The following is a 26,374-nucleotide window of genomic DNA, read 5'->3' as shown; positions in this document are numbered from 1 at the left end:
CCCAGTCTCCCATGGGCAGGGCCTCTTTGGGTCTCAGTGAGATGCCCCCTCCAGGCCGCTTTTGTTGCCCCACGTCCAGCTGTGGGGATCCTTTCTCCGGGAGCGCCTCGCCTAGCACTGTCCTTGCTTCTCAGCCCCTCCACTCGGGTGAGGGTCTCTTTCGGGGCGTCCCTGCTCTCCCAGTGCCCCTCCCGCGCCCGCGCGGGGCGCCCCCTCTCCCCGTGCGGGCGGGCGCCGGAACAGTGTCGCCGGCCGCCTGCAGGTGTCTCCCCACGGAGGGGCGCGCGTCCCTGCGCCGCGGCCGCTGCCAGGCGCCGGCGGCTCCTCGCCGAGGTGCACTCGCGCTCTGGGCTCCGGGCGCGCCGGGGCCGCTCCGCCGCCGCCGCCGCCCGCGCCGCCCGCGCCCCCCGCGCCCCCCGCGCCCCCACCCCGGGGGGGCCATGGGCCCGCGCCGTGTCCGCCGCCGCCGATCGCAGGCGCCTCAGCCCCGGGGCGCGGCGGGCAGCGGGCGCTGACGCGGGGCGCGGGCTGCCAACTTCGCGCGCGGAGCTGCCCGGCGGTGCGGTCCCGGCGGCGCGGGCGGCATGAAGACCAGCCGCCGCGGCCGAGCGCTCCTGGCCGTGGCCCTGAACCTGCTGGCGCTGCTCTTCGCCACCACCGCCTTCCTCACCACGTACTGGTGCCAGGGCACGCAGCGGGTGCCCAAGCCCGGCTGTGGCCAGGGCGGGCGCGCCAACTGCCCCAACTCGGGCGCCAACGCCACGGCCAACGGCACCGCCGCCCCCGCCGTCCCCGCCGCCGCCGCCGCCGCCGCCGCGGGGAACGGCCCCCCTGGCGGCGCGCTCTACAGCTGGGAGACCGGCGACGACCGCTTCCTCTTCAGGAATTTCCACACCGGCATCTGGTACTCGTGCGAGGAGGAGCTCGGCGGGCTCGGTGAGTGAGTGGCGGCGCCGGCGGCCCCGGCCCCGGCGGCCCGAGCCCCAGACCCGCGCTGCCTCCGCCCGGCAGGGCGAGGGGCCCCGCGCCGCCGCCGCGACACCGGTCCCGGCGCTCGGCAGGGCTGGGGAACGTTCGGCCGCGGGGCACGCGCGTTGGCGAGGTCCGGGGGCCAGAGTGTCGGGCGTCCGGGACGCCCCGCGTTCGAGGGTTCGGGGCAGAGCTCCGGCCCCCGGTGAACGCCCGCTGGCCGCTCTGGGGACGTCGCCGCGCGCCGGGAAGGTGCGTGTCCCGGGCACCCACCCCAGCTGCCGGCCGGAGGGGCGCGCGTTCCTCTCCGCGCCTGAACTCATCTCCATGCGTGCCCCCTCCTCTGCTTCCTCTCCCGGGGCGCCGGGTACCCCCACCCACCCCGGGGCACCTCTCGGGGTGGCGGTGGTGCAGGGGCTCCTGCTACAAGCCGCCCCTCCCACCGCAGATTCTCAGAGCCAGAGCCGAGGGGGTCATTCTACTCCCACCTTCAACCGCACCGAACCTCCCAGACGGGAGTGGGGAATGGGGGGAGTCCCGTGGGTCCCCGGGAAAGCTGACCCGCCCAGAGGCACCCCTATTTCCAGAAGCCGGGAAGCCCTCGGTGCCCTGGCCCCCTCCGGGGAGAAGGAGCCAGGCGGGAAAGCATGGGCAGCTCGGCAAACTCCAGGTTGTGGAGTCCGAGGGGCTTGGCTTAGCCCAAGGCTGCGATCGGAATCGGGGGCTGACTTTTCTGAAGGCCGATCAAATTGCCCCCTTGCCTGTACCCCTTTGTCAGGGGGCTGGAGTGAGTGTCCAAGCCCGACAGCTAGGCAATGGCAGGGCTCGGGGACCTCTGCCTGGCCAGATCCAGGGTGGTGCTGGCCCCCAAGACCCGGTCCCTTAAAGGGGTGCGGCCCCACGGGCAGGTGTGGGGACCCTCCTGAGTGAATTGACCTCTTTCCCCAAGGTTACAACTCCCCAGGCATGCATAGCTCTTCCGTGTGGACCTGGCATGTGTGTGTACTCAAGGGTAGAGGGGAGTGGACGCCAACTCCTAGTTTGCCCTGAATAAGCGATTGGCCTAAGTGGCTTAAAGGACAGAGGGGTGAGGGTGTAAACCCAGTGAGGAGCTCCTGGCCTTTGCACTAGCTGCCCCTCTGCCTGGGGGGCCCTTCCCTCCCCTGGCCGGCTCCCCCCATTAGCTTTGGTGGGACTCCCCTTCCTGCCTTCCTCGGCAGGATCTTCTGGAGAGAAGACCTTGGGACCCCCCTCTGGAGGCAGGGTCTTGTGGTCTTTGCCTTTACCTCCCTGTTGTGCTTGGCACAACCTGACATTTTCTGGGGCCTATCCTTGGTCACGAGCTTGTCGCCCCTGTCCCCATAGGATGTCACTCTGTGAGGGCCAGGCGGGGTTGGTCTCATTCACTGCTGCACTCCCCCTGCCTCTGGGTAGTGTCTAGTGCATAGCAGGTTTTCAATAAGTATTTGCAGAATACATGTTGGATGAGGACTTGGGATGGTGGACTGCGGGAGGCTTCCTGGGGTGCTGCTGGCTCTGGCTCGATTCTGGGGGTGTCCAATAGAACTTTTCTGCGACTCCACTTGAGTGGTGCTGGCCGTTTGTGAAAGATACATGGTGTTTGAGGAGATCCTGTCCCCAGCTGGTTCCACCCCATCACACTCACTTCTGGTGTACACTCAGGACTTGAATTTTTACTGTGGGATGTAATAAAACAAATTAACTTCAAAAGGCATCTTGGCTAAAATTCCCTGCCTTCCACGCAGCCCAACCCTGCCCTCTCGTACAGAGGCCTTGTCCTCAGAAACATCTGCATCCTTCGAGGCAGAGGTCCCTGCATATCCTTCTCCAAGTTCAAGATGTTTCCAAGGTTCAGGACTTAACACCTCTGCCTCTTGCCAAGTTTCTCCTTTGTGTGGAATCCCAACCTCCAAGCTCCCTCACTTGGAAACACAACGCCACGCCTGGCACCGGCACTGTCCCCACCTCTGTGGAGTGTCCTGGCCCAGGCTGGTCAGCTGAGCCTCTTAACTGTCCACGGTCTCTCCTGGTCTGAAGGTCATGGCCCCAACGCTTGCAGTTATTTCCTTGTAGCTCATCCAGGGCTTGGCTTGGGATGTTTAAGCCTGAGTAATTAAAAAAATTATTAATTGAAAAATATTGAAAAACAATGTCAGCTAACATTTACGGAGCCCTTAACACGCATCAGGCCCTGTTAAAACTTCTCACCTCCAGAATTTTGTCAAGTCCTGGCCACCACCTTTGAGGTAGACACTTCTTGGGGGTGGGGTGGGGTCACTTGATCAGACGAGGAATTGGAGGCTCAGAGAGGTTTCTGACAAGGGAGCCTGACTTGTCTTCTCGGGGACAGAAAAGAATCCCAGTAAAGTGACTTGGGAGAGAATGAAGCAGGTGGTGGAGGTCAGAGAAGGGGACATTTTGGGGCCCCAGCTAAGACCTCCGCTCCCAGTCCTCTGGTAGTTAAAAACACGGATGGTTAATTTGTCGGGTAAATAAATAAAGCAAACCCACAATTTCCTCTTGGCCGCTGTTGGCTAGAGATCATCCCTCTCAGAAAATCACAGTTTTCCTCTCTGGGAGCTTGGAAAATAGTTATCGGCTTGTCAGCGCCGGGGAGAAATTTGGAAGGCTGGAGCGGGCGGGGGTGGTTTCCGAGGCTGATCCCACAGCGCCCAAATCCTGCCTTCCACAAGGCTGCGGTCCTCAAAGGATGTTAGGAAGTACCTGGCCACAAACTTTTGTTGCCATGACAACCCTTTTTGTGGGTTCTGTGACCATTGTATTTTTTTTGACGTCAAGAGGAAAAAACACCCCGACAATCCTCTGAACAAAATCCCGCCTCCCACCCCCAGACATCGAGGATGAACCGACTTCCTTCCCTCCCTGCCCGTGAAACTACGGGCAAAGCTTCCGTCCCTTCTCTGTGTTTTCCATACACCCGATGAAAACACCAGCCCGCAAATCCTACCCTCCCCGTGAGAAGCGGCTGCTAACTGTTCCTTCTCGAACGCCTGCTCGCCTGTTCGGTGATTTCTTTCTGTGCTCGGAAAAACCTCTCCCCGCTCTGGGCAGCTACAGGGAAATCTAATAAGCCCTTTTTCCCACACTGAAAATCTCCAGCGTTCACAAAGGAAACTGCAGCCTGCCCCGAACAGACACACTTTCACCAGACCCGGCACAAAGGAACCTTTTCTCCTTGCTCCAAGAAGGAGCATCGGCGGCCTTCCACACAGAAAGGGAAGCGTGGCCTCGACACAGACTCACCCCAAGCCCTTCACGCAAATTGGATTTCTCTTCTGGTTTAGATGCGCGGGGAGGTAGGGGTGGGGGCGCGCGCAGGCCTTCTGAGGGCTGGGGGTGGGGGGGCAGAGGAGAGGCCTGGAGGAGGGAAGAGGGAGGGTCTGGGGTAGGAGCGATGCTGGGGCAGGTGGGGGCTTGCGCCAGCTGGAAGCACAGGTGACATTCGTGGGCATCGGGCCCACGCATTGGACTTCATTCTGCACCCGTTTGAGCCTGAGAAGATGGGTGGCCTGGGAAGATTGCAGGGGCAGCAGGGTCTTGCAGGGGCGGGTTGTAAGGCTGCCAGGAGGGAGGTGGGATTGGAGAGAGAAGAAGGGAGAGACCAGTCACAGGGCCAGGTGTCCAGGTGAAGCCACAAGGTGCATGTGGGACCCAGGCTGGGGGCCAGCGTGCCCTGCAGTGGCGGCCCCACCCACAGTCCCAGAGACTTTGGAGGAGGAGCACGTTTCCAATGGACTCTAGAACAGGTGGAAGTTCAAGGCCGGGCTCCACCTCTTACTAGCAGTGTGTCTTCAGGACAGAGCCTCCCTTGGCTACCTGGTAGACGAGGACTGGAGCAGCTAGCACCTGCCCGAGGTGCGTGGAGTCAGTGAACACCCTGGGCACAATCTGGCCTCAGGGCCTTTGTGTAGGCTGTTCCCTCTGCCTGGAATGCTCTTCCTGCAGACGTGCCCAAGAGCATTTCCCACAACTTCAAGCCTGTGCTCAGCTCTCTCCAACCATCTGATTCAAGATCGATCCCCCCACATCTCCTGCTTAACTTTTATTCAAGTGCTTCCCGCCATTGACCTTCCCTCAGTGGTACTTGCTTTGTGAATTGCGCTGATGTTTCATCTGCATTGCTCGCTGCTGGTTCCCTGGTGCTTAGAACGCCGGCACGTGGCAGGTGCTCAGTGAGTATTTGTGGCATGTACTTTGGTGGTTGTTACTGCTGTCGCTCTTGGGATCCAGTTCTTGCCCCAGGCTGAGGCAGGGGGCCAACAGGAGACCCTGCCCCTTCTAGTGAGGTGCCCCTTCTACCCGCTTCCCCTCCTCATGTGAGCCTGGGAGAGGTCCCCCACCCGCCACTAGCCTCCCAGTACCTCTCTTGTCTCCCCTTTTTGCTGCAGCGAATCCCAGCTCCTCTGACCAGTCCCCTAAATTATGATGCTACATTTTCACTAGTTTAAGGACCCATGTGATGTCCCCAACCAGGAGGTTTCTAGTGCTTGGGAGTATGTTGGTATAATATATATATTTTTTGGTTTTTAAAATTTTTAATTTCAATAGATTGAGGGGGTCCAAGATGAATTCCATGACATGACATGTATACTTTGTGTAGCGGTGGGGTGTAATGTTAGCCAGGCTTCCTGTGGGAGCATCCGACGGGCAAAGATTGGGACTTTGGAAGGTGTCGAGGTCTAAGCCCTTGACAAGTGTTACTTCGTGTCATCCCGTAATAGCCCTATGAGGTGGGTGCCATGGTTATACCCCCATTTTCCAGATGGGGAAACCGAGGCACAGAGAGGTGAAGTGACTTGCTCAAGGTCACACAGCTAGTAAGTGGCAGAGCTGGGATCTGCACCAGGCAGGAGGCTCCAGAGCCTGGCTGTCACCTGCTGCACTGTGCTGCCTGCCCCCTCAACCCTACCCCCCATTCATTCAGGCTCCCTGGGCTCCTCCATCCAGCCTCATGGGGAGGAGTCACGCACCCCAGGCTTGACTGTAGGCTCTGATGCCAATGTGCTGGGTGCCTGGGGGTAAGTCACACTCCCCCTCTGGCCCTTTCTTTCTCACGTGTGAAATGAGGGCTTTGTTCTATTTTTGTCTGGATGATGGAGGTGGCTGATCACTGTTTTTGAGGCCAGGCAGTTTGGGTTCCAGTCCATGAGCCATCACTTGCCTGCTATGTAGCCTTGGATAGGGCTTTGCCCTCACTGGGCCTCAGTTTCCCTGGCAGGGAAACTTGTTTTGCTCCTGAGAAGAGGTGTTTGGTGGGACACTGTAGGGGCTGAAGGGGCTCACGGTCATCCCATGTTTAAATCTCGGGGTGCCAGACTCAGAACCATCTCCCAGGGGTGCTGCGACCTCTGGCCTCTGTGCTGCCTGCAGGATGGTGGTGCTTAAGCTCTTTGGGTCCCAAGTGACAGAAACAGGCTTGACCCCAAAGAAGAGTAAAGGAGAGTTTATTAGGATGGTGCTGCTGCTCACAGGGGCCAGGGAAAGGGGAAGTCGCCAGCCCTCAGGGGTCAGAGCCAGGGCCGCTGGGCTGCTGGGGGCTGGACCCTCCCTCCGGTCCAGGGCCACCAACCAGAATCCCGCAGGGGCCAGGCTGGAAACCTAAGAGGGTGACACGAAGAGGGACTGGTGGGGGCTGGGAGGACGGAGGCAAAAAGCTCCTCACTCCAGGTGATGATTGTTACCATTGCAGGATGGGGGCCCAGGTGGTGCCAGTTGTCCTTTTTGTCAAAACTCCAGGTTTTTATATGAAATCTCTTGATTGATTGTTAACGTTTGATGACGAATTCAATTTAAATAAATGACACCTGGTCTGCGGGCCAATACCAAACACTTCCGAGAGGTGGGCAGACCCTCGTCCTGCCAGGTTGCAACTTGTAGGCCAGAGGTTTGCTGTCACAGGATTGGGGGCCAGCTCCAGTGCCCGTGTCTAAGGGGCCGCGGTCCTGAGAGAGAGTCTGGTTGGACAGTGTGGATCGGGCGGCCCTGGCTGCTCTGCGCTGGAAGTGGGGACGTCAACTGCAGATCCCCATCCTGCAGGTAGGTGGGCAGAACTTTGAGACGGGTGGACAGACCAGGCCTTGGGCACACGACCCCAAAGGAGCAGCCCTGGTGGCCAGGACTCCAGGGCTCAGTGCCAGTGAGGGGGGCTCAATTGCCGTGGGCGCACGGAAAAAGTGTCTCTCATCATGCAGTCTCATGGTAGAAAAGTACAGGCTGGTGACATGGCTGGATCACGCAATGCTATTGGGACTTTGTCTCCTCCTCGCGCTTGGCTCTGCCCTGCTCTGGGTTAGCTTCATCCCCAGGTGGGCTCTCCCTGTGTGGTAGTCCCTGAAGACTTTGAACTTACCTCTCATCCTTAACTTCAGGGGAGAAGAGAGATCTTCCTCTCCAAGGTGTACACAGAAGTCCCAGCACTGGTTCTCACTGGATCCACTTGGTCGTGTCCTCACCCCCAGACATGTCGGTGGGGCCTGTGTGTTGAAAGGCCAGGCCTTGGTCACACACCCACCCTGGGACAGGAGATGAGGACAGCCCCACCTAAACCGTGTAGGAGAGAAGGTGCATTGGTTAGCTATTGTCACAGTCATGCTGTGTAACAAAAACTGCAAAACCTCAGTGGCACACAACTGCAAGTATTTATTCAGAGTCTGTGGTCAGTAATTTAGGTTGGGCTGTGCTGGGTCATTCCCGTGTGTGGCTTTTCTGGAGCAGTGGGGGTAGCTGGGCTGTGTGTCTCTTGTCCTCCAATAGGCCGGCCGGCCAGATTCTCATAGTGGTGGCAGAGATGTGAAAGCCAGAACAAGCCACGTGGTGCCCACGCTTTTCAAGCCTCTACTTACATGGCATTTGCCTGTATCCCATTGGTCAAAGGAAGTCGCGTGGCTGAGCCCAGCATTGGTGTGGGAGGGCACTGCAGGGTTACAACCGCCAAGGGCCTGGGCACAGAGAGGGTTGAGGAATTGGGCCATAAAACAATCACCTCATGGCCAGGCATAGTGGCTCACGCCTGTAATCCCAGCACTCTGGGAGACCGAGGTGGGAGGATCGCTTGAGCCCAGGAGTTTGAGACCAAACTGAGCAACATAGTAAGACCCTGTCTGTACAAAAAATAGAAAAAAAATTAGCAGGGCTTGGTGTTGCAAGCCTGTAGTCCCAACTACTCAGGAGGCTGAGGCAGGAGGATTGCCTGAACCCAGGAGTTTGAGGTTGCAGTGAGCTGTGGTGACACCACTGCACGCTAGCCTGGGTGACAGAGTAAGACTCTGTCTCAAGAAATAAACAAACAAACAAATGAAAGCCTGAAAAACAATCACTCTGCCACAGGTGATTCCTCAGAATTGGGGCTGGTCCTATAAAGGGGCAACAGGTGCTGGTGATGGCACACAACGAGGAAACTGAAGGAGTCTGTGGCCACGTCTTCCATCCTGTTAGCCAAGTCGCTGCAGCTGTGCCTGAGTTCAGAAGTCTTTATTGTTTGGTGTAACAGGACGCTATGATGGTGCACTAGAACCTTCCTCCCAGAGACGTGCATCCCTGGAAACACACAATTTGGCCCAAGTCTTCCTCAGCGCCGTCACCGGAGCCCACCCCAGCCTGGTGAGGAGCTCTGATCCATCTGGTGGGTCCCAGACTTGGCCGTGCCACAGGGTGATTGAGGGACCTTGTCGAGATTTAGAGGCTCAGGGTCTTGCCCTTGGACCGTCTGCTTGGTGGATCTGGGGGAGGCCCAGGAATCTGCATTTCTAACGGGCTCCCCAGGGCTTTCTGGAGCACAGCCAGGCAGGGGGCCAGTGTCCTGGTCCCTTTTCATTTTGCAGCCCAGAGTCAGCCGGGCTGGGTGGGCGTCTGTAGCATCCGGGGCAGAGCTGGGGGTGGGCCAGGGCCCTGCCGCCAGCCGGTGCTTGCTCTTGGTCTAGCCCCTGCCACTGCTGTGACCTCTCCTGGTGCCACCTTCTCTCACTCTGCTCCCCCGCGCAGGCCCCCCTGCAGCTCCGGGACACACCAGGCTCATTTGCCACCTCAGGGCATTTGCTCTTGCTGGTCCCTCACCCGGAATTGCCTTTCTCTGTACGTGGAAGACTTTATGCTTTTGGTGTCAGCTCAGCTGCCACATCCTCGGGTTCCCCCAGTCCCCGCTGTCTCCTCTCAAGGCCTCTTTCCTTCACTGCATGGACCACTTGCTGAAGTGACCTTGTGTCGTTATTTCTGTGTGTGTTTACGGTTCGTATCTCTTGTCCTACAGTGAGCACCTTATCAGCAGAGCAGACACCGTGATTAACTTCCCCACTGTGGTGTCCCCGGGATCCAGTGGCCCTTAGTAGGCAGCAGAATCCCTTTGGAAAGGAAGGCTGGTGCCCCGTGTCTCACCAGGGTGTCTCTGGTCATTCCGTGGAATGTGCGCGTTACCTTGGAAATGCTCAAAATGGAATTAAGAGCAGGTGCACGAAGCAAAGCATTCAGGGCCACTGGGAGCAGGGACAGCTGGTGGGGGGGGTGACTGCAGGACCACACAGACCAGGGCAGATGCCCTCCGGGGTGGAGCCCGGGCTCCAGGACCCCTTGACCCGAGGCCTGGGCAGGTGCTCCAGGGTCCTGAGGAAGGTGTGGCCCGGGAGGGACAGGGGTGGAGACAGTGTTCAGGATGGAGGAAGCTGGAGTTTTTCAAAACTCTCTGGGGTTGTCAGAGGAAACACAGCTCTCGGTTTCCTTACCTGAAAGGTGGGGATAGTAGTGGCACTGAGTTCTTGCATTTTCCTTCCTGTGATTCCTGATTGCTTTTTATCTACTATAGTTGAGAGGCCAGAATGTCCGTCCCAAAATCGTCCACTGACTCCAAAAACTAATACAATGGAACTGAGCTCTGTCACCGGATTCAGCGAGGTGTGGAAGGTGGCCTGGCCCCAAACATGGCTGTGGGAGGCAGGGTCCCCTCTCAGGGGCTGTTCCTCTCCCCGATGGTGGGGCCTGGGCTCGGGCGCCTGTGCTCAGCTTCTGGATGCAGAGCCAGGTGGGTGTTCAGGCCAGAGCCCGGGCAGGACAGTGGCTGTGGCAGCCTTGTCCCGTGTCTCAGCCTCCCCAGGGTGTGGGCCAGGGATGGCCATGGGGCAGGGGAGGGAAGGAGACAGGTGTTGTGCGGGCTGACAGACACAGAGGGAGTGACACACGCACTCTGAGAGGGACACACGGAATGGCTGAGACGGGACAGAGGGAGCCAGAAGGACAGATGGAGGGGACAGAGAGAGAGCGAGAGGGAGACACAGGGACAGGGAGACATGTGCAGAGGGAAAGAGGGGGAGAGATAGAGACCCGGAGACAGACAAGGGACATGGCACAAACACAGGGACACACACACAGGGGGAGACACAGAGAGAAACAAGGAGATAGAAACAGAAATAGAGATGGAGACATGTGCGCACACACATGCACACATACAAGCACACACGTGTGCTCACACACAGGGAGGAGGGGGCAAGTGAGGGGAGGCGGGAGGTGCACACATGTCCCCTTCCACTCTCTCTGTCCCAGGGCCTGTGTCTAGGCAAGAGGAGGCCCCTGCAGGGATGCCGTCCCCCAGCCTCTCCTCCACACCGCGTGGTGGCAGTGGGTGGGCGCAGTGTTTGGACGAGGGGGCTTCAGTCCCTCCCTGGCCCCTGTCCAAGCTGCCCGAGTCACAGCAATAATAACAAGTCTTAGGTAAAGCATGAATAGAATAGTAAAAACATCCTAGGAAAACTGTGCTATTTTTACAAGACTCCCACACTCTAAGTAAACCCCGTACGTGGGAAGTCACTCAGAATGTGCCCCGTCCCCTCTGGACGCGTTCGTGGAGTTGTCACTCTCCTGTCTGTGTCCGCGTCTCCCTTCTTTGCGGGCCTCTCTGCACCCTGCTTTCTCCACGGGGTCCCGTGCTGGAAGGGGGAGGGGGAGGCCACTGGCCGTCCTGCCTGTGTCCTTGTCCCCTGCAGCCCCACCCCGCGGGAGAGCTTGCGGGTGGTCAGGGAAGGAGCCTCCCCAGATCACAGTTGGGTGGAGAGTGGGGACAGGAGACTTAGACACAAGTCACTGTGTCTCTGCTCGGTGGCTCTCTCCATGCGGGGGCCTAACAGGCATCTCACATTAGGTCCCGAACCAGCCATCTGCTCCTCGGCCCTCCTCAGCCCTTCTTGGCCAGATTTGCCGATCTGGGAGGCTTCGGATGAGCGTGGTTTGTTTCTTGCTCAGGTGACATCACAGCAGGTCAGCTGGGGCCATCTCATGCTGTCCTTCTCTGTCTCTGGGTCCCACGGCTGTCAAGGCAGGGGAGGCAGAGGGGTTCTTGCCTGCAGGTGGCACGTACCCTGCTGCCTGCATTTCACTGGCCACCTCTTCGTGCTCAAGGACTGGAGAATTGCAGTCCCACCATGTGCCCAGAAAGCGGAGAGCTGGGAACAATGGCGACAGCACAGGTGACACTCCCACGGCCATGTGCCCCTCCCTCAGCCCCATCTCAACACGTGGCAGCATCGTCCTTCCAGTTTCTCAGGCAAAAGGCCTTGGACTCTTCTCGTCTCCTTTTCTCTCAACCTTTCTTGCGCTCTCTCTCCTTCTCTCTCTTACACACACCATTCAGTCCACAGAATCCGGCCATCTCTCCCTCCCCGTCTCCTCTGCCACCCAGTCTGCACCTGCACCATCTCTTGTCCTGACAACTCCAGCTCCCCTCCCTGGTCCTCCCGCTTCCACGTGTCCCCACAGTCTCCTGAGCAATCCCCTGCACACTGGTGATGTCCCTCTGCTCAGACCCTCCAGCGGCTCCCATCTCACTTTGGGCAAAGCCAACGTTCTCCCAGCGGCTCCAAGCCCCGCCATCCCCTTCTATTTTATTCTCTGACTTACCTCTTCCTCGCCTTCCCTGCTCCAGCCCCACTGTCCCCTTGCCTTTTGCTCACTCAGCTCCAGGCTGCTCCTGCCCCAGGGCCTTTGCACTTGAGGTTCCCTTAGCCTGAAACTCTTTCCCCAGTTTCTACTCCCTCACTTGGCCCAGAAGCTCCCTTGTGAGTGAGGTCTTCCCTGGTCACCCTGTTGGAAATTGCAGCCCCCACGCCCGGCCTACACCCTTTTCTACTACACAGCTTCATTTTTTGTTTTTCATAACAGTTCTCCCCACCTGACATGCTGCCAGTCGCTGGATCTACCTCAGTGCCTCAGTGATGTGCAGCCCACGCTTGGAGAATCACTGTTTGCATTAACTCTTTGTTTTAGGAACAAGGAAACTCAAGTCTCTGCAGGAAAAGGCCCTTTTCCAAACCATCCCCCAGTCACTGGCAGAGCTGGCAGGAGAACCTGGGGCCTCGCTTTCTGGTTGCTGACCTTTGATTATCCCTTAGGGATCCACTAGAACTTGACCTTCACTTTTATGGCTTATGCTCTGTTTGTCAGAACGACTGTTCTTTTAAAAATGCTCCCACACTCCTCCCCCAAAAGCCACATTTCCTGGGACAGGTAGGAAATGAACAGTTGGAATTACTTAGAGGAAAGGCTTTGAATTCTCGTTCATTCTTTTGTTCATTTTCATGAACACCTACTATGTGCTAGGTTTTGTCTGGGTGCAGGGCATTATAGCAGGAAACAAGACAGATGATGGTTTTACATTCTAGAGAAGGAAGACGGACCACAAGAGTTTCTCTGTTCGTGCATGGAAGCTATATTTACTGAGCCCCACCCAAGGCCACCGTGGATTCAGTGGTGGATGAAACAGACAAAGCTCTTGTCTTCACGGAGCTTACATCCAGTGGGGACAGACAATGGGAACAGATGTATTGGTGACTGTGGCTTACACAGCACCAGACTCAGACTAAGAATGGCCCTTGGGACTCAGGGGGTCAGAGGAGTGGTTGGGCCCCTCTGAGCGGGGGGAAGCTAACAGGCTCTTGATCGTGTAAGCCAGTCACAGTGTCTCTGTGACTTTTGAAGCCTGTATTTAATTCTTCCTCTAATCATAATGGAGTAGAATTTTGAGACACATGGTCAACTTCCCATCCATGAACTTGCTGGCCAAGTTGTTTGACCCTTGAAGTATTTTCTAGGACTGTTATTACCATCTTTAAAGATTTGTCCTCCTTTATATCATAAGAGATTACTTGGAAGGATTTTCTGGAAGCCTGTCTTGCTTCCTTTGGTCTTCATTCATTCATTCATCACATATAGACCTACCAGGAATACTCAGTGAACAAGAGAAACAAGGTCTCTGCCCACAAGGAGCTTCCATTCCAGGGGAGGGAGAGCCAAATGAGTAAGTTCACACGTAGATAAATCAATAGTTTCATACAGACACTAATGCAGTGAATGCTATGAAGCAGGGTCATGAGGTCGCTTTTGACGGGGGAGCTTTTGTTGGATGTCTGGAAGTTTCTATGACATGGTGACATTTGAACTGAGACATGAATGGCCAGAGGGGGCCAGCCACACAGAGTTCTGGGAGGTAGGGGGAGGGGAAGCATTCCTGGCAGAATAAGTTTGTACTGGGTGATTGGTCACCAGTTTTCTACTTCTCGAGCCAATTTGTAGTGAGTTGTTGTTTTCTCAGAAAATCATTTCTTCACCAAGAGTTTCAAATTTATTTGCATAAAATTTAGCATAGTATATTCTAGGGATTAAAAGAAAAAGCCCCTCTATGATGAGTTTCCTTTTCTGACTCCTCATTCTATATATTTGTGTGTGTGGTTTTTTTTCCCTCTTTCCCTTGTCTTGCCCAAGTCTGTTGCAGGTGATAATCGCTTTGCAGAGAGAGCAGACTGGCTTGATGCCTTTACATGGATCTATACTGAGATTTCACATCCTTGGGCCCCAGTCTTGGTGATTTTGTTCCAGTTACCTCTTTGCTTTTTCTCCCCAGTCTGGATCTTGCCAGCTTGGCCATTTTATTGCTCCCCACCTGTTCTCCCCTCCCTTTAAAAAAAAAGAATCGGTACTTTTGTATTTATTGATTCTGTTTGTTTAAATTTTCTGATACAGCTTTGTTTTCTCTTGGCCTACTTTTCTGAGTTTTGTTCTTGTTTTCAAGTTTTTGAGTTGAAAACTTTATTTTCATAGTTAAAAAAATAATGAATGCATTTTAATGCTATGAGTTTGCCTCTGAGCACCACTTTGGCCATATCCTATGAGTTTGAAAATGTAGTGCTTTTTTTGGAATGATTTACTAAAAATTCTGCAATTATAGTTTTGTTTCTAAAAGTTCTGAAATTTCAGTTTTGTTACTCCATTGATCCAAGAATAATTTGGTAGAGTGTTTAGAAATTTACCAGTGCTTTGTGTTCTTTTCCTAAATTTTTGCCATTAATTTCTGATTTTACTGAATGGTAGAGAAGGTGGCCTGTGCAATTTCTGCTTCATATTTTTTTGTTGGTAAATGTTTTATTTGAAAAGACAGGCATATTCCCTGTGTGGTTTAAAGCAGCTTTATAAATAGCATTATTTAAGCACTCTATATTATTTATTTATCTTTACTCTCTTGATCTGCCAAAAGCTGGATGAGGTAGGTCAAACTCTTTCTCTTCAATAGGATTCTTTCCCTTTGTGCTTGAATTTCTGATAGTTTTTGTTTTTATAAAGTTTGATTCTATGTTACTCATCACAGAAAGATTCATGACAGTTATATTTTCATTGTGGAATTGTGGATTTTATCTTTTGTCAAGATAAAATGACTATTTTCCCCTAGCGAATGCTTTTCACTTTGAATTCTATTTTTTCATATTTTAATATTGCTATCCCTGCATTCTTTTGTTTGTGTTCCCTTGGTAGATCTCTTAGTAGCCTTTTTATTTTAACTTTTCCATGTCTCTCTGTTAGGTGCATAGCTGGTAAGAACAGTTAAATTGGCTTTATTTATTTATTTATTTTTGGTGCAACCTGAAGCTCTTAACCAAATAACATTTATTTCTATAATAAATGCTTTTGATCTCAGTTCTTTCTTTTTGTTGAATGCTTTCAATTCTTAATTCTTTTTTCTTGAAACATTTTCTCTGTTTTATCTTCTACTATAGATGAGGTTTTGCTTCCTTTTTCTTTACTAATGATTTAAAAAGCATACATACTGATGTTAATTCTATTTTTAAGAGTTAGACTTCTATTTCTCTTATAATTATCAAGAACAAAACAGTATATGTTGCATTTTCCCTGGTAGGATGGGCAAATTGGTTGCTCTTCAATGCTGTTTTTTACTCATATTTGTAACAATAATTGCAACTGAATTCCGTTCTTAACTAATTTCATTGCTAACTGTAAGTCCCTTCAGGAAACTTTGTCCCTCTTTTTATTCATGTGTCTTGGTGGTTTTTGAACAGTAGATATGACGGTGCATGGGCTGGCCACGAGCTACGCTGTGTGCCAGATCCCTGCTGGTTAGCGATGAAGAGGACCACTAGGTTCCCGCCCTCATGGAACTAGCAGTCATGTGTTTGTGTTCATGTATGTGTGTATGCATGCACACGTGTGTACATGTGTGTGAACATACACAAGGAAGCAAGTTCATTCTCCTCTGAGGAAGTGACATCTAAGTTCAGCTTGAAGAGTGACAGGAAGCTGGCCATGGGCAATCAGAGGAAGTGGTGCCCAGACAGAGGACACGGCACACGCAAAGGCCACGTGTTGTGGAGAGAAGCCTGGCGTGGCCGGAGTGCCGTGAGCAAGGGAGTGGTGTGAGTGCAGCGGGAGGGCGAGTGCTTGTGTGTCGCCCCTGTCAGCTCTTGTTTACCTAAGAGTATCTCCTCCTGGCCGGAGGCTGTGGACGATGACACGGCGCAGCAGGGAACCTACAGGTTCAAACCTTTCCCTCAACGTCTCGCAGGCGTCACTCCCTACCTTCCGGCATCCTGTGTTGAGAAAGGGATGTCTGAAGTCAGCCCAATTTTGTTCCTTTGTGGGCCGCTTACTATTATTTTTTCCTGAATTCTTGTATGATTTTTTTCCCCCATTCATCCTCAAAATAGAGAATTTCATCATGGAATATAGACATGCTGGTTTTCTCATTGGCCTGCCACCTGTTGAGGTCAGCTTGGGAAGGCTTGATTGTATTATCATAATTTTTATTATTGAGAAAACTTTACTTTTTAAAGCAGTTTTAGGTTCACAGTGAAACTGAGCAGAAGGTACAGACATAGCCCTCCTACTCCCTCCTCCGACACACGCACAGCCTCTGCCATTATCAACACCCCTGCCGGAGTGGTCATTTGTCACAATTGATGAACCTACCTTGACACATCATTGTCACCCCAGGTGCATACTTTACATTAGAGTTCACTTGTGGTGCTGCATGTTCTGTGAGTTTGGACAGCTGTAGAATGACATATATCAACTATTACAGTATCATACAGTTTTTCACCTCCTTAAAAATCCTCTGTGCTCTGCCTGTTCATGCTTTCCTCCCCCGAACCCCATGACAACCACACATCTTTCTACTGTCTCCATAGTTTGCATGTTGCAGAATGTATACAGCTGAAATCATATACGTAGCCTTTTCGGATGGTTTCTTTCACTGAGTAATATGCATGTAAGTTTTCTCCATGTCTTTTCCTGGCTTGATAGCACGTTTCTTTTTCGTGCGGAATTGCCTAGATATACCACAGTTGATTCATTCACCTCCTGAAGGACATCTTGGCTGCCTCCAACTTTGGCGATTATGAATACAGCTGCTATAAACATCTGTGTGCAGCTTTTTGTGTGGGCATAAGTTTTCAACTAAATACTAAGGAGTGTGGTTTCTGGGTCGTATGGCAAGGTCATAATTTAGTTTTATAAGAAACCACCAAACTGTCTTTCAAAGTGGCCGTACCATTTTTCATTCCCAGCAGCAATGAGTGAGCGTTCTGTTTCTCCACATCCTTGCCAGCATTGGGTGTTGTCAGTTTTCTGGGTTTTACATTTTAAATTGTTTGTTATCCTGTTTCCCTACTACTTCCTCCTATCCATCCAGGCTTTTCTTGAGGAGCACCACTTATTTATGGGATTGGTTTCTGTTCTCTGACCTCTTGTCTATCATTTTAATGTTCTTTTTGTCTCATTCTTTTGTATTCTATACTTTAGAAAGTTCATTCTCCAGCTGTTGGTGTCTCCGAATGTTTGAGAGATAGGACTCCAAGCCTCTAATCCTTTTTACTTTTCTACACTAGTCATCAAAGCTAGCCTCTGCTAGACCAGCTTTGAGGATGCCTTTGTCTGGACTGAGAGCTCTCGTCCTTGCTGCCTCCCCCTTGCGCTCCAGCCTGACTCCTGTTTGGTCTTCTAAGGATGGGAAATGAGGTACTTCCACCAAAGCGAGAGAAGGCTCTGGGCCCTAGTTCCAGTTCCAGCTCAGAGAAGACACATAAGAGAAAGAAAAATTTCTCTGTGCCCCTAGTGTTGTGCCTAATTATGTCCCTGACTCATATCAAAATGCCTCCTCCTTGGCAGCGAATTAACTTTCTGGAGCTCAGTGTCACAAACACTCTACATTGTTGATTCAATTTTCTGTAGGATTGAGTCTGCTCTTTGCTGCTTCAAATATGTATTTAAACTCCGCTTTTGCATTTTTAGTTCCTTCTCAGTCCTCCCTTTCCTCATTTGGCTTCTATTTCACCTAGACTGCCTTTCTGGCAGCCTTCCGTAACTAAATCTGTTGTCTTATCTTCCAATCTGCCAAGTTTTAGTTATGGCGTTTATATTTTCTTAGGGACACAAACACATGGTTTCCTGAATGATTTCGTGTTTCCCTTAATAGTTACATTTCAAAGACCTGCTTTTATTCTCTACCTTGTGTGTATCCTTCCTCTAGTTAGGTTGTAGAATTGTCCGCAGCATCCCACTTGTAATGATTTTCCCTCCTCTCCGTTTTCTTTTGGGTGTGGGCGGGTCTCAGGCCTCGAGTTTACTCATAAGTAGGGTGAGTGGGTTCCCCTGGATTCTTCTCACTTTTCATGGGGTGGCTGTTAGCCTTCCTCTTCCACGGTACCACTGGCTGGCGTTTGTATCACCGAACAGGTTTCTGTTCTTTCAGGTTTACATTTTGTGGCTTTGCTAGCTGGAGGTAGGATCCGCCTCTCTCACCTCCTGGTGGTTTAATTATGGAAAAAAGGGACCATCTGCGTGTTATTTGGAGCACTCTGTAGTTCCTTTCTTAACAGAAATGGTTAATGTGAAACTACAGTTCCCAACGTGCACCGTTTCAACATTTCTCCTAGTCTTTGCCTGGTTTTCTTTTGCAACTCAAGATGTTGAATGGATGGAAGCGGGGAATGCATGGTCGGCTCAGAAACTTCCAGCCATTCAGCATCTGTGACGCTCGGGGAAGGCACGTGGCTGCCGGTGTAAGGGAGTGTGCCTGGCGTCTTGAGTGACAAAGAGTTTAGTGCTACAGACACCAGCCAGCGTTGGTACTGACAATATGAGAGGAAGGATCTGACAGCCATCAGGTGAAAAATGAGGCGGTTCAAAGAAAACCCACCTGCTCTATCTGTGAATAAATGTTATAGGCCTGGAGACACCTGTGAAGTGTCGGTTTTGCTAAAGGGCAGGGGAGACTGCGGCAGACGCCATCACAGGATTTAGAATCAAAATGATGTGAGTGGAACTGTGGTCCATGTGTTCATTCATTGACTTTCACATTCACTCATTCATTCCGTGAGCATTAGTGAGCTGTGGGTGTGCACGAGTATTATATCAGGGGCTCTGTCCTCGTGAGTACCTTTGTCCCGATCGCTACTGGAGGTGAGCGACAATGCACTGGGTCTTTGTCCTGCAGGGAGCCCTGCCATTCCTAGCTCTGTGTGACCTTGAGGACATGACTCCACCTAATAGTGCCTAATTTTACCCGGCAATAAAATGGAGATAAAAACCAAACATCTTAGGAGTTGTCATGAGGTTGAGAGGACACAGCACACGGTACACGTTTGCTACTGCGAAGTCTACTTAGGCACTTGGAATGCACAGAGATGGCCTGAGAGGGGCACTGGTTGGGAAGATAGAGTTTGGCCAGATCGTAACTGATTCTAATGGATGCCGGGTGGCCAGCACCACCCTGCCTGCACATTCGCCACCTGCCAGGTGACCAGAGGGGCTTCTGGAGCCCAGTGGAGGGAAGGTTCTCAGGCTTAGGGGGGCTGTGAGCGCATCTTCATCTCCTGGGAGTCTCAGTTTGCTGGAAGGGCATGTGTTGTTGACATTTCATTCATTCATTTATTAAAATTTCTTTGAGTCCATACTATATTCCAGGCAGTGACTTTTTGTTTTTGATACTGAGGATACAGTGGTGAACAAGACAGGGTCTCTACTCTTATAAATTCTTAATTAATTTGGAGGAGGAGTGGCCAGACAATAAATAAACAGATGAAATGGTTTCAGAGAGTGATAATTACAACGAAAGAAAGAAAAAAACCAGTGATGGCATGGAGGGTCACAGAGGAGCTGTTCTGGTGGGGTGCTCAGGAGAGGGAGGCCTCTTTTGAGACCTGAATGTTGAAAAGGAGCCTTCCTGGAACGATTTGGGGAAAGGACAGCAGAGGGGACAGCAAGTGCAGAGGTCCTGAGGTGCGTGCAGGGAACTGAAGGGAGGTGTGCGTGGCTGGGGTCTGGTTAGGAGGTGATTACAGTGGTTCGTGGAAGAGATGATGGCAGCTTGAGCCATGGTGATGGGCTTAGCAGGTGTTTTCCCGGAAGAACTGACGAGACTTGATGAGGCCAGTGAAGGAAACAGAGGAGTCAGGAGTTCGGGATTTGGGCCTGGGAAACTGGCGGGTGATGTCATTTACTGAGATGGAGAAAAATGGGGAGGAACAGGTTTAGGGAGAAAATCAGGAGTTTTGTTTCTTATGTATGAAGATATATCTAGATACTCATATTCACTCTGACCTGCCGAGAATCGAAGACAGAAGCCCACAGTGCTGTGTGTACGTGTGTGGGTGTGGGTGTGAGAATGTGTGTGTGGGTGTGTTTGCTGGGAGTTTCTCAACCTTGACACTGTGGACATTTTATGCTGGATCATTCTTTGTTGTGGGGGGCTGTCCTGGGCATTGTGGGGTTTTGAGAAGGCTCTATGGCTCCTACCAGCCAGCTGCCAGTAGCACCCACCCCCAGCCGTGAACGTCTCCAGGCATTGCCAAATATCTCCTGGGAGGCAAAATTGCTCCTGGTTGAGAACCGGCATGAAACCTTCCTAGGGACATTTACTATTGGCATAGGATGGAATGGAAAATGCACAGCACCAGCTCTAGCACCACCCCCTTCCTTGCCCATGGTCAACATCCTTAATCGATCACATTGCTTTTTCCTATGATTCTCAGGTACTGCCTCAGAATCCTTCTTAACACAGCCGACCATTAGCCATTATCAATGACTAGGACTGGCATCTAGATGAAACCCATTTATTCTCTCTCTTCTAGAGTTAGATAGAGAAAAGGAACCCGGAATGCTCTCTGTGGCCCCCATATGGATTTGCAGCCAAGTTGTAGACAGCACTCTTTACACATTTATGCCTCAGTGTCCCTGTGTGTAAACGAAAACAACCCAAACTGTTTTCTGTGGATCTGGCAGAGCCTTAAGTGGGAGGATCAATGAGATAATCTCAGTAACTCAATTCGAGTTTTTGGAGGTGGGCAGAATGTTACAGAAATGTGCAGCAGGATCATTATTGCACGAGGCTCTGTGAAGGTGAACCTGTAAATAATTAGAAAACATTTAGCTGTTATAAAGTGCCAGGTTTAATCACGGGAATGATGAAAAAGGAGGGCTCTCAGAAGCGGGCGGGCCGGTTGGAAGGCCTGGCAGTCGGCTCTCCGGCTACTGCCGGCAGGACGGGCGGCGATGTTCAAGGCTGCGGAGTCTGTGTGTGATGTTTTGTTCAGGCTCAGGGTAACCATGGAGACAGACTCTCCCTCCTCCTTTCCGTGGAGCCGATTCCACTCTCCTGCGCAGACGTACACACCACGCATTTACCTCCCCACTCCCTTCTACCCCGACTCCCTGTGACTTGGGCAGAAGGGGGCAGTCTGGGGAGAACCCCGGGAGGGGCAGGCTCTTGGAAGCTGGACTCTAGTGTTGGGAGCTCAAGTCTCACCTCTGCCCCTTCCTGAGTGTGATCTTGGATAAGTCACTTGGCTTCTGGGAGATGCCTTTCTTAATCTGTAAAACGAAGGTCAAGTCCTTTTTCCCCAGCAGGGTGATTGGGAGGGGATCACATTGCATCGACAGCGGGGAAGAGCAGTGAGCTCTCAAGTACTCCGCAGTGTGGCCGGACTTGCTGTGTTGCGATGGACCTCAGAGACCCCAAACTATAGTAATCAAAACCTTTGGTTACAACGAAACAAAACAAAACCAAAGAAACTAAACCCTAGATTTGCCACGTCCTCTCACCCAGCTCTGTGTGTGGCTTTGCTGTGTTTTATTTGTGTATTTAATAAGAGCCCCTGAGCACTAGACCCGTGGCCTGGAGTTGTGCTGAGTGTGGGGGCTGGGGCCAGCCTGGCTGGGCTCCGTCTCAGCTCAGCCTTGCAGGATGTGGGACCGCAGGATGTGGGACCACAAGGTGACTGCTCTGTGCCTCAGGCTCCTCATCTGTGTAGTGGGATGATAATTGTACCTCCTGCAGAGATCCCCAGCCTGCTGATGGGGACACAGTTAATCCATGATCTGTAAGAGGGAATGGGGCACTTTGATCAAACGTGTAGATACCAGGCAGTCATGGGATGGCTTGGGGTGCACAGAGATTGGGAGAGGCTGGAGTTGGCTGCATCCCACTGGGGAGATATTAGATGGAAAAAATGTACCTTGTGGCACTTAGGTACGAGCAAACAGACAGGATCTAATGGGTGAGTGCAGCAACATGGGAGAGACTCCTTAGGGCTTTGGTGAACTGTGAATTTGATAGGAGAACAGGGCTGGGCACATAATGAAGATATGTATGGGTCTTTATATTGTGGTTGTTATTGTTGCTGCTGCGATTTTTGTTATTGTTATTTTGTATTAACAGTGAAAAATGGTTTCCAAAAACCAGAGTGTGACCTTAGGTTATATCAATAGGAATATTATATATAGCATGAGGGAGGTGATGATCCCTCTCTTCTCTGCCATAGTAGGGACACACCTGAAACATTTAGGTTCAGTTCTGGGTGGCGTCTATTGAGAGGGACCTTAATGAGCTAGCATCTTCTGGAGAGGGACTGGGGGGTGACTTATCCATGGGGAAACAGGCTGTGTTTTATTCATCCACTAATGGCTTGTGTTTCTAAGAATTAAGAAAGATACAAAGATGAATGTGCCCAGGCAGAGAGCACAGTCTTCTAGGGGCGATAAACCAGGTACGTGACTCTCTTACCTGTGGGCAATGTGTTAAAAGGGTGGGGAGTATGATGTAGAAAGAAGCATTTTAAGCCAAGGCAAGAGGAGAATGGGAGTGGGAGTCGTCTGGGGCATCTGGGAGCTGTCTTGAATGTCTGTGGGGAAAAGGGCCCTGATTTGTCCTCGAGAGCCCAGAGTCACCATCAGAGGGAGACGGTGACGGGGAGGACATGCTAAGGACTCAGCTCAAACTGGACTGGGCAGCTTGGCTATGACCTGGGAGGGACCCCCAGAAGCCAGTCCTAAACAGTGAGCATTCTTGAGCGGGTCCCTCGGGGCAATGTGGAGTCCTACTGGAGGGCCCTGGGAGCTGGGGGCTTCCCCCTCAACTCCCACCTGCCATTGGTCGAGGGCTTCGCTGGCTGGGCACAGAGGGAGTCCCAGGGGCTTGCAGCAGGGAACCTCTGGCCTTCTGAGGTCTGGCGAGTGCCAGGGCTCGGGGCAGCTCTGGGGGTAGTGGTGAGTTTCCCGACACAGGGTTATGTAAGTGGCGCCTGCCTGGATGTCCATTTGGTGAGGAGTCGGGCAGAGTCTACTCTGGCAGTAGGGAATCTGTAAAGCGTTTTGTATGTGTTGCCCGCTTGAGAGATGATGTAATCGCAGACCTCGTCATCCTACAGATGATGTGGGGAGTTTGCAGGTGGGTGGATGCGGAGGAAGAATAACTTTCCAAGCTGTTTTTTTTTCCCCCCTCAACCTCCCACTCCAGCCTCACTCTCGGGCTAATTCCAAATAGGAGAGCCCGCTCAGATGCTCAGCTTTCGGTCACAAGTGCCCATTTGCTGACCCAAACGAATCCTACGCTGATTAACGGTGTTTTCCGGAGAGAGTGTGATCAGGCGGCAAGGAGGGGCCCAGCAAACCAGGAGAACGGCTCTCAAGCCGGCTGTGTCCCGTAGGTGCTGTGCAGCTTCAGCCGGGTCACTCTCCTTGGGGTGGGAGGAGCTCAGACTTTCCATCTGTACAAAGAGGGGTCGGGTGAGAAAGTCTCTAATTCTAGATCTGTCATTTGCGGCCCCTGGGAAACTTCGAACGAGACTTGAAAGCGATTTATTATTGGAGCTGCCATTAAACTGCAGTGACCCCTGTGTGGAGCTCGGCGCTGTGACCATGATGGAGCACTTTACGTAGTAAAGTGCTTCCCGATATTTCATTGATTAAACATGGCCCCGGAAAAGCCCCCACTGCCCGTCCTTGGGAGGGTGCAGACGTGTGCTGTACAATCTACCAGTCTGGGCATGGAGGGATGAGTAGATGGTGAGTAGTAATTGTCACTGAGACACGCCACTGAAAAGCTAGCAGCTGGGATTCCCGTAAGAGAAGGATCTTCACCTATTTTCATTTAAAAGGCACTCTAAAAATCATTTAAAATGTAAATACTCTAAAAACATATGGCTGTAATTAGTGCGTCCCTGGGGAGGGGATAGAACTTATCTCTGTGCTGGGTACTCCTCCTACCCCCGTCGTACAGCAGGGGAAACTGGCAGTCAGAGAAGTTATTTGCCTGGGATAGGGGTTATCTACTGTGTCCCAGGGGACGTTTGGCAATGTCTGGGGACATTTCTGTTTGTCATGCCTGGAGGTGCTGCTGACATCCAGGGGGTAGAGGCCAGGGCAGCTCCAACAGAGAATGACCCAGCCCCGAACATCAACAGTGCCGAGGCCGAGAAACCCTGGCCCTGCTGAGATCTCCCCGAGTCCTAACCTTGGCATCGCAGCCGCCTTTGCTGCCACCCCCAGTCCTGCTCGGGAAGCTCGGGGGCCTCGGGCACTGATGTCTAAGATGGGCTGATGGTCAGAGCTGAGACGTTACCAGCACTTTCCATGTTGCTTCCATCCGCTTGACAAGGGATGGAAGCTAAAGACCTTCCCTCTTCAACAGTTTTCCACTTTCCACTGCACTGTTTTTCTTCTTAATATACTCTGATAGTCTGCTTCTCCATGAATTATCCTGATAAGCGTTTCTCCACATTCCCGCAGTCCTAATAATGATCATTATTAATGGCTTCATACTACTCCATCCTGTTCACCAAGCACTATTTCCTCAGTCGTTCCTGTGTTACTGGACATTTATTTTATTTTATTTTATTTGTTTCCTTATAGTTTAATACACAATGGTTATTTTCTGGAATGGAACATTTTTGTTGAATTATTTCTTTAGGATAATTTCCTAAGTATTTCTCTGTCTCTCTTCCTTTTTCTGCCTCCTCTCTTTCCCTCCCCCCATCTTCCTTCCTCCTTCTTTCCTCATTTTATTTGATTTAATTAAATAAATTTTTTGAATAATAACATATGGACCCGGTTTAAAGTTCAAAGGTGGGAAGCAATGCCTGGTAAAAAGTCTCCTTATTTCCAGCCACCTACTTCCTCTCCCAGGGGCAACCGTTGGTAGCATTTTTCAAGTGTTTGTCTACATCTGTTTTTTATAAATGGCTTCACGCTGTCTGTACTCTTCTGCCCTTGGGGGTGCATATGGGGGACAGATCTCCTTCACATGGGGCAGACAGAGGCCTCTCTGAGGAGGTGACACTTTGAGTTATCTAGAGGATGGTCAGAGTGGAAGGAAGAGTGGTACAGGAAGAAGGGGTGGCAAGTGCAAAGGCCCTGGGGTAGGAATCCATGGGCAGATTTGAAGAACTCCAAGGAGGCCAGTGGGGCTGTTGTGGAATGAAAGAGGTCAAATTGCCCGGGAGGGTCATGGAGAGTTGTTGGCTGTGTATAAGATTTGGACTTTATTCTAAATATACTAAAGGGATACCATTGAGGGCTTTTAAGCAGAAAGGTGTTAGGATATGATTTGCATTTAACAAAAGAGCATTCTGACTGGGAGGTGGAAAGTCCTGCATAGAGGCAAGCAGAAATAGAAGGGTTAACAGGTGCAGGTGAGAGATGCCCGTGGCTTGGTCTTTGGGGACATGGAGAGAACTGGGTGGATTCAGGATGTAGTTTGAAGGCAGAGCCCATAAGACCTGCTGACCAATTCAATGTGGAGTAAGGAGAAAAAGGCATTGAGAATAACTCCTAGATTTTTGAAGAGATAGTTGTATCTATTACTGAGATGGAGAAGATTGAAACAGATTTTGGTGTTTTTTTTTTTGTTTGTTTGTTTGATTATTTAGCGGGAGGGGAGAGATCTTGAATTCAGAGCTGGGCTATTAACGTTTGTTACGTCTGTGTGACAGCCCAGAGGCAATGTCAAGTAGACAGGGGAACAACAAAATGTGTCCCAGAGCCCAGAAGTGCCATCCAGGCTGGAGACGTCATTGAAATGGCTCCAGGACAGGCTAAGACGACCGGGCAGCACTTACTGCACGAATCTATTCATTTCACCCTAACTACACCAGCGTTGCATATTATGTTTATTTTTGTTACGTATTTTGTAATTTTGTAATTTTCAAAAGCAAACGCGGCCTATCGTGAATTTAAAGAAATCGTGCGACCGCCTGTATTTGGATTCTAGGGGCTTTCTTGTTCTAGCGGCTTTACCTAATCTGAGGTGCGAATCCGAGTCTGACAGATACCAAAATTAAGAAAAACAGCCTTCCTGGTTTCCCCGTCATGTTCATGCATCTGCAGCTATTTCTGCCTCGAAAGTCAGAGGTGCTCACTGGAGAGGAACCTTCCCGCGAAGCGCCAGGGCTGTCTCCTCTCTTCCGTGTCTCCCGCACACCCACGAGACCCGGCTCCCTTGCGATCTCGCTGTAATGAATTCTGGTCGCTTTGTCATTAGAAGTCCTCATTCTCTCCACTTCCAGATGATTTCCCTTTCCAGTGGGGTTATGCTTCCTTTGTGGAAGCTCCAGAAGCCTCAGGACATATTTTTTTTTGTCGACCTCTGACATCAAGGCAAGGGATTAGGAAATGCACGAGGAGTCCTGCTCTTTGGCAGCTGCTCGGGGTTTGCCTTCTGTCAGAAACAGCTCTGCGCACATCCAGATAGCGACGGCCGTGTCTGTGTCGGCGTTTCCATAAGGTAGCACTAGCTAATTTAGCGGATATTTGTGGAGCACCACCGTGT

At 51.8% G+C, this 26,374-nt stretch overlaps 1 protein-coding gene across 1 annotated transcript in view; it reads left to right on the top strand.

Moving 5' to 3' along the window:
- The first annotated feature begins 510 nt into the window (after nt 1-510).
- GSG1L (GSG1 like) overlaps nt 511-26,374 on the top strand; it is a 182,518-nt gene continuing 156,654 nt past the window's right edge. The window contains exon 1 of the mRNA XM_045542854.1: nt 511-936. Within this exon, the coding sequence (XP_045398810.1) occupies nt 585-936 (352 nt within the window). The 5' untranslated portion in view covers nt 511-584. The remainder of the gene's footprint in view (nt 937-26,374) is intronic.

This window comes from Lemur catta, chromosome 2, assembly GCF_020740605.2.
Source record: "Lemur catta isolate mLemCat1 chromosome 2, mLemCat1.pri, whole genome shotgun sequence".
Classification (NCBI taxonomy): domain Eukaryota; kingdom Metazoa; phylum Chordata; class Mammalia; order Primates; family Lemuridae; genus Lemur; species Lemur catta.
Note: the sequence above shows the minus strand (reverse complement) of the source record. Positions and strands in the feature narration are given on the sequence as shown.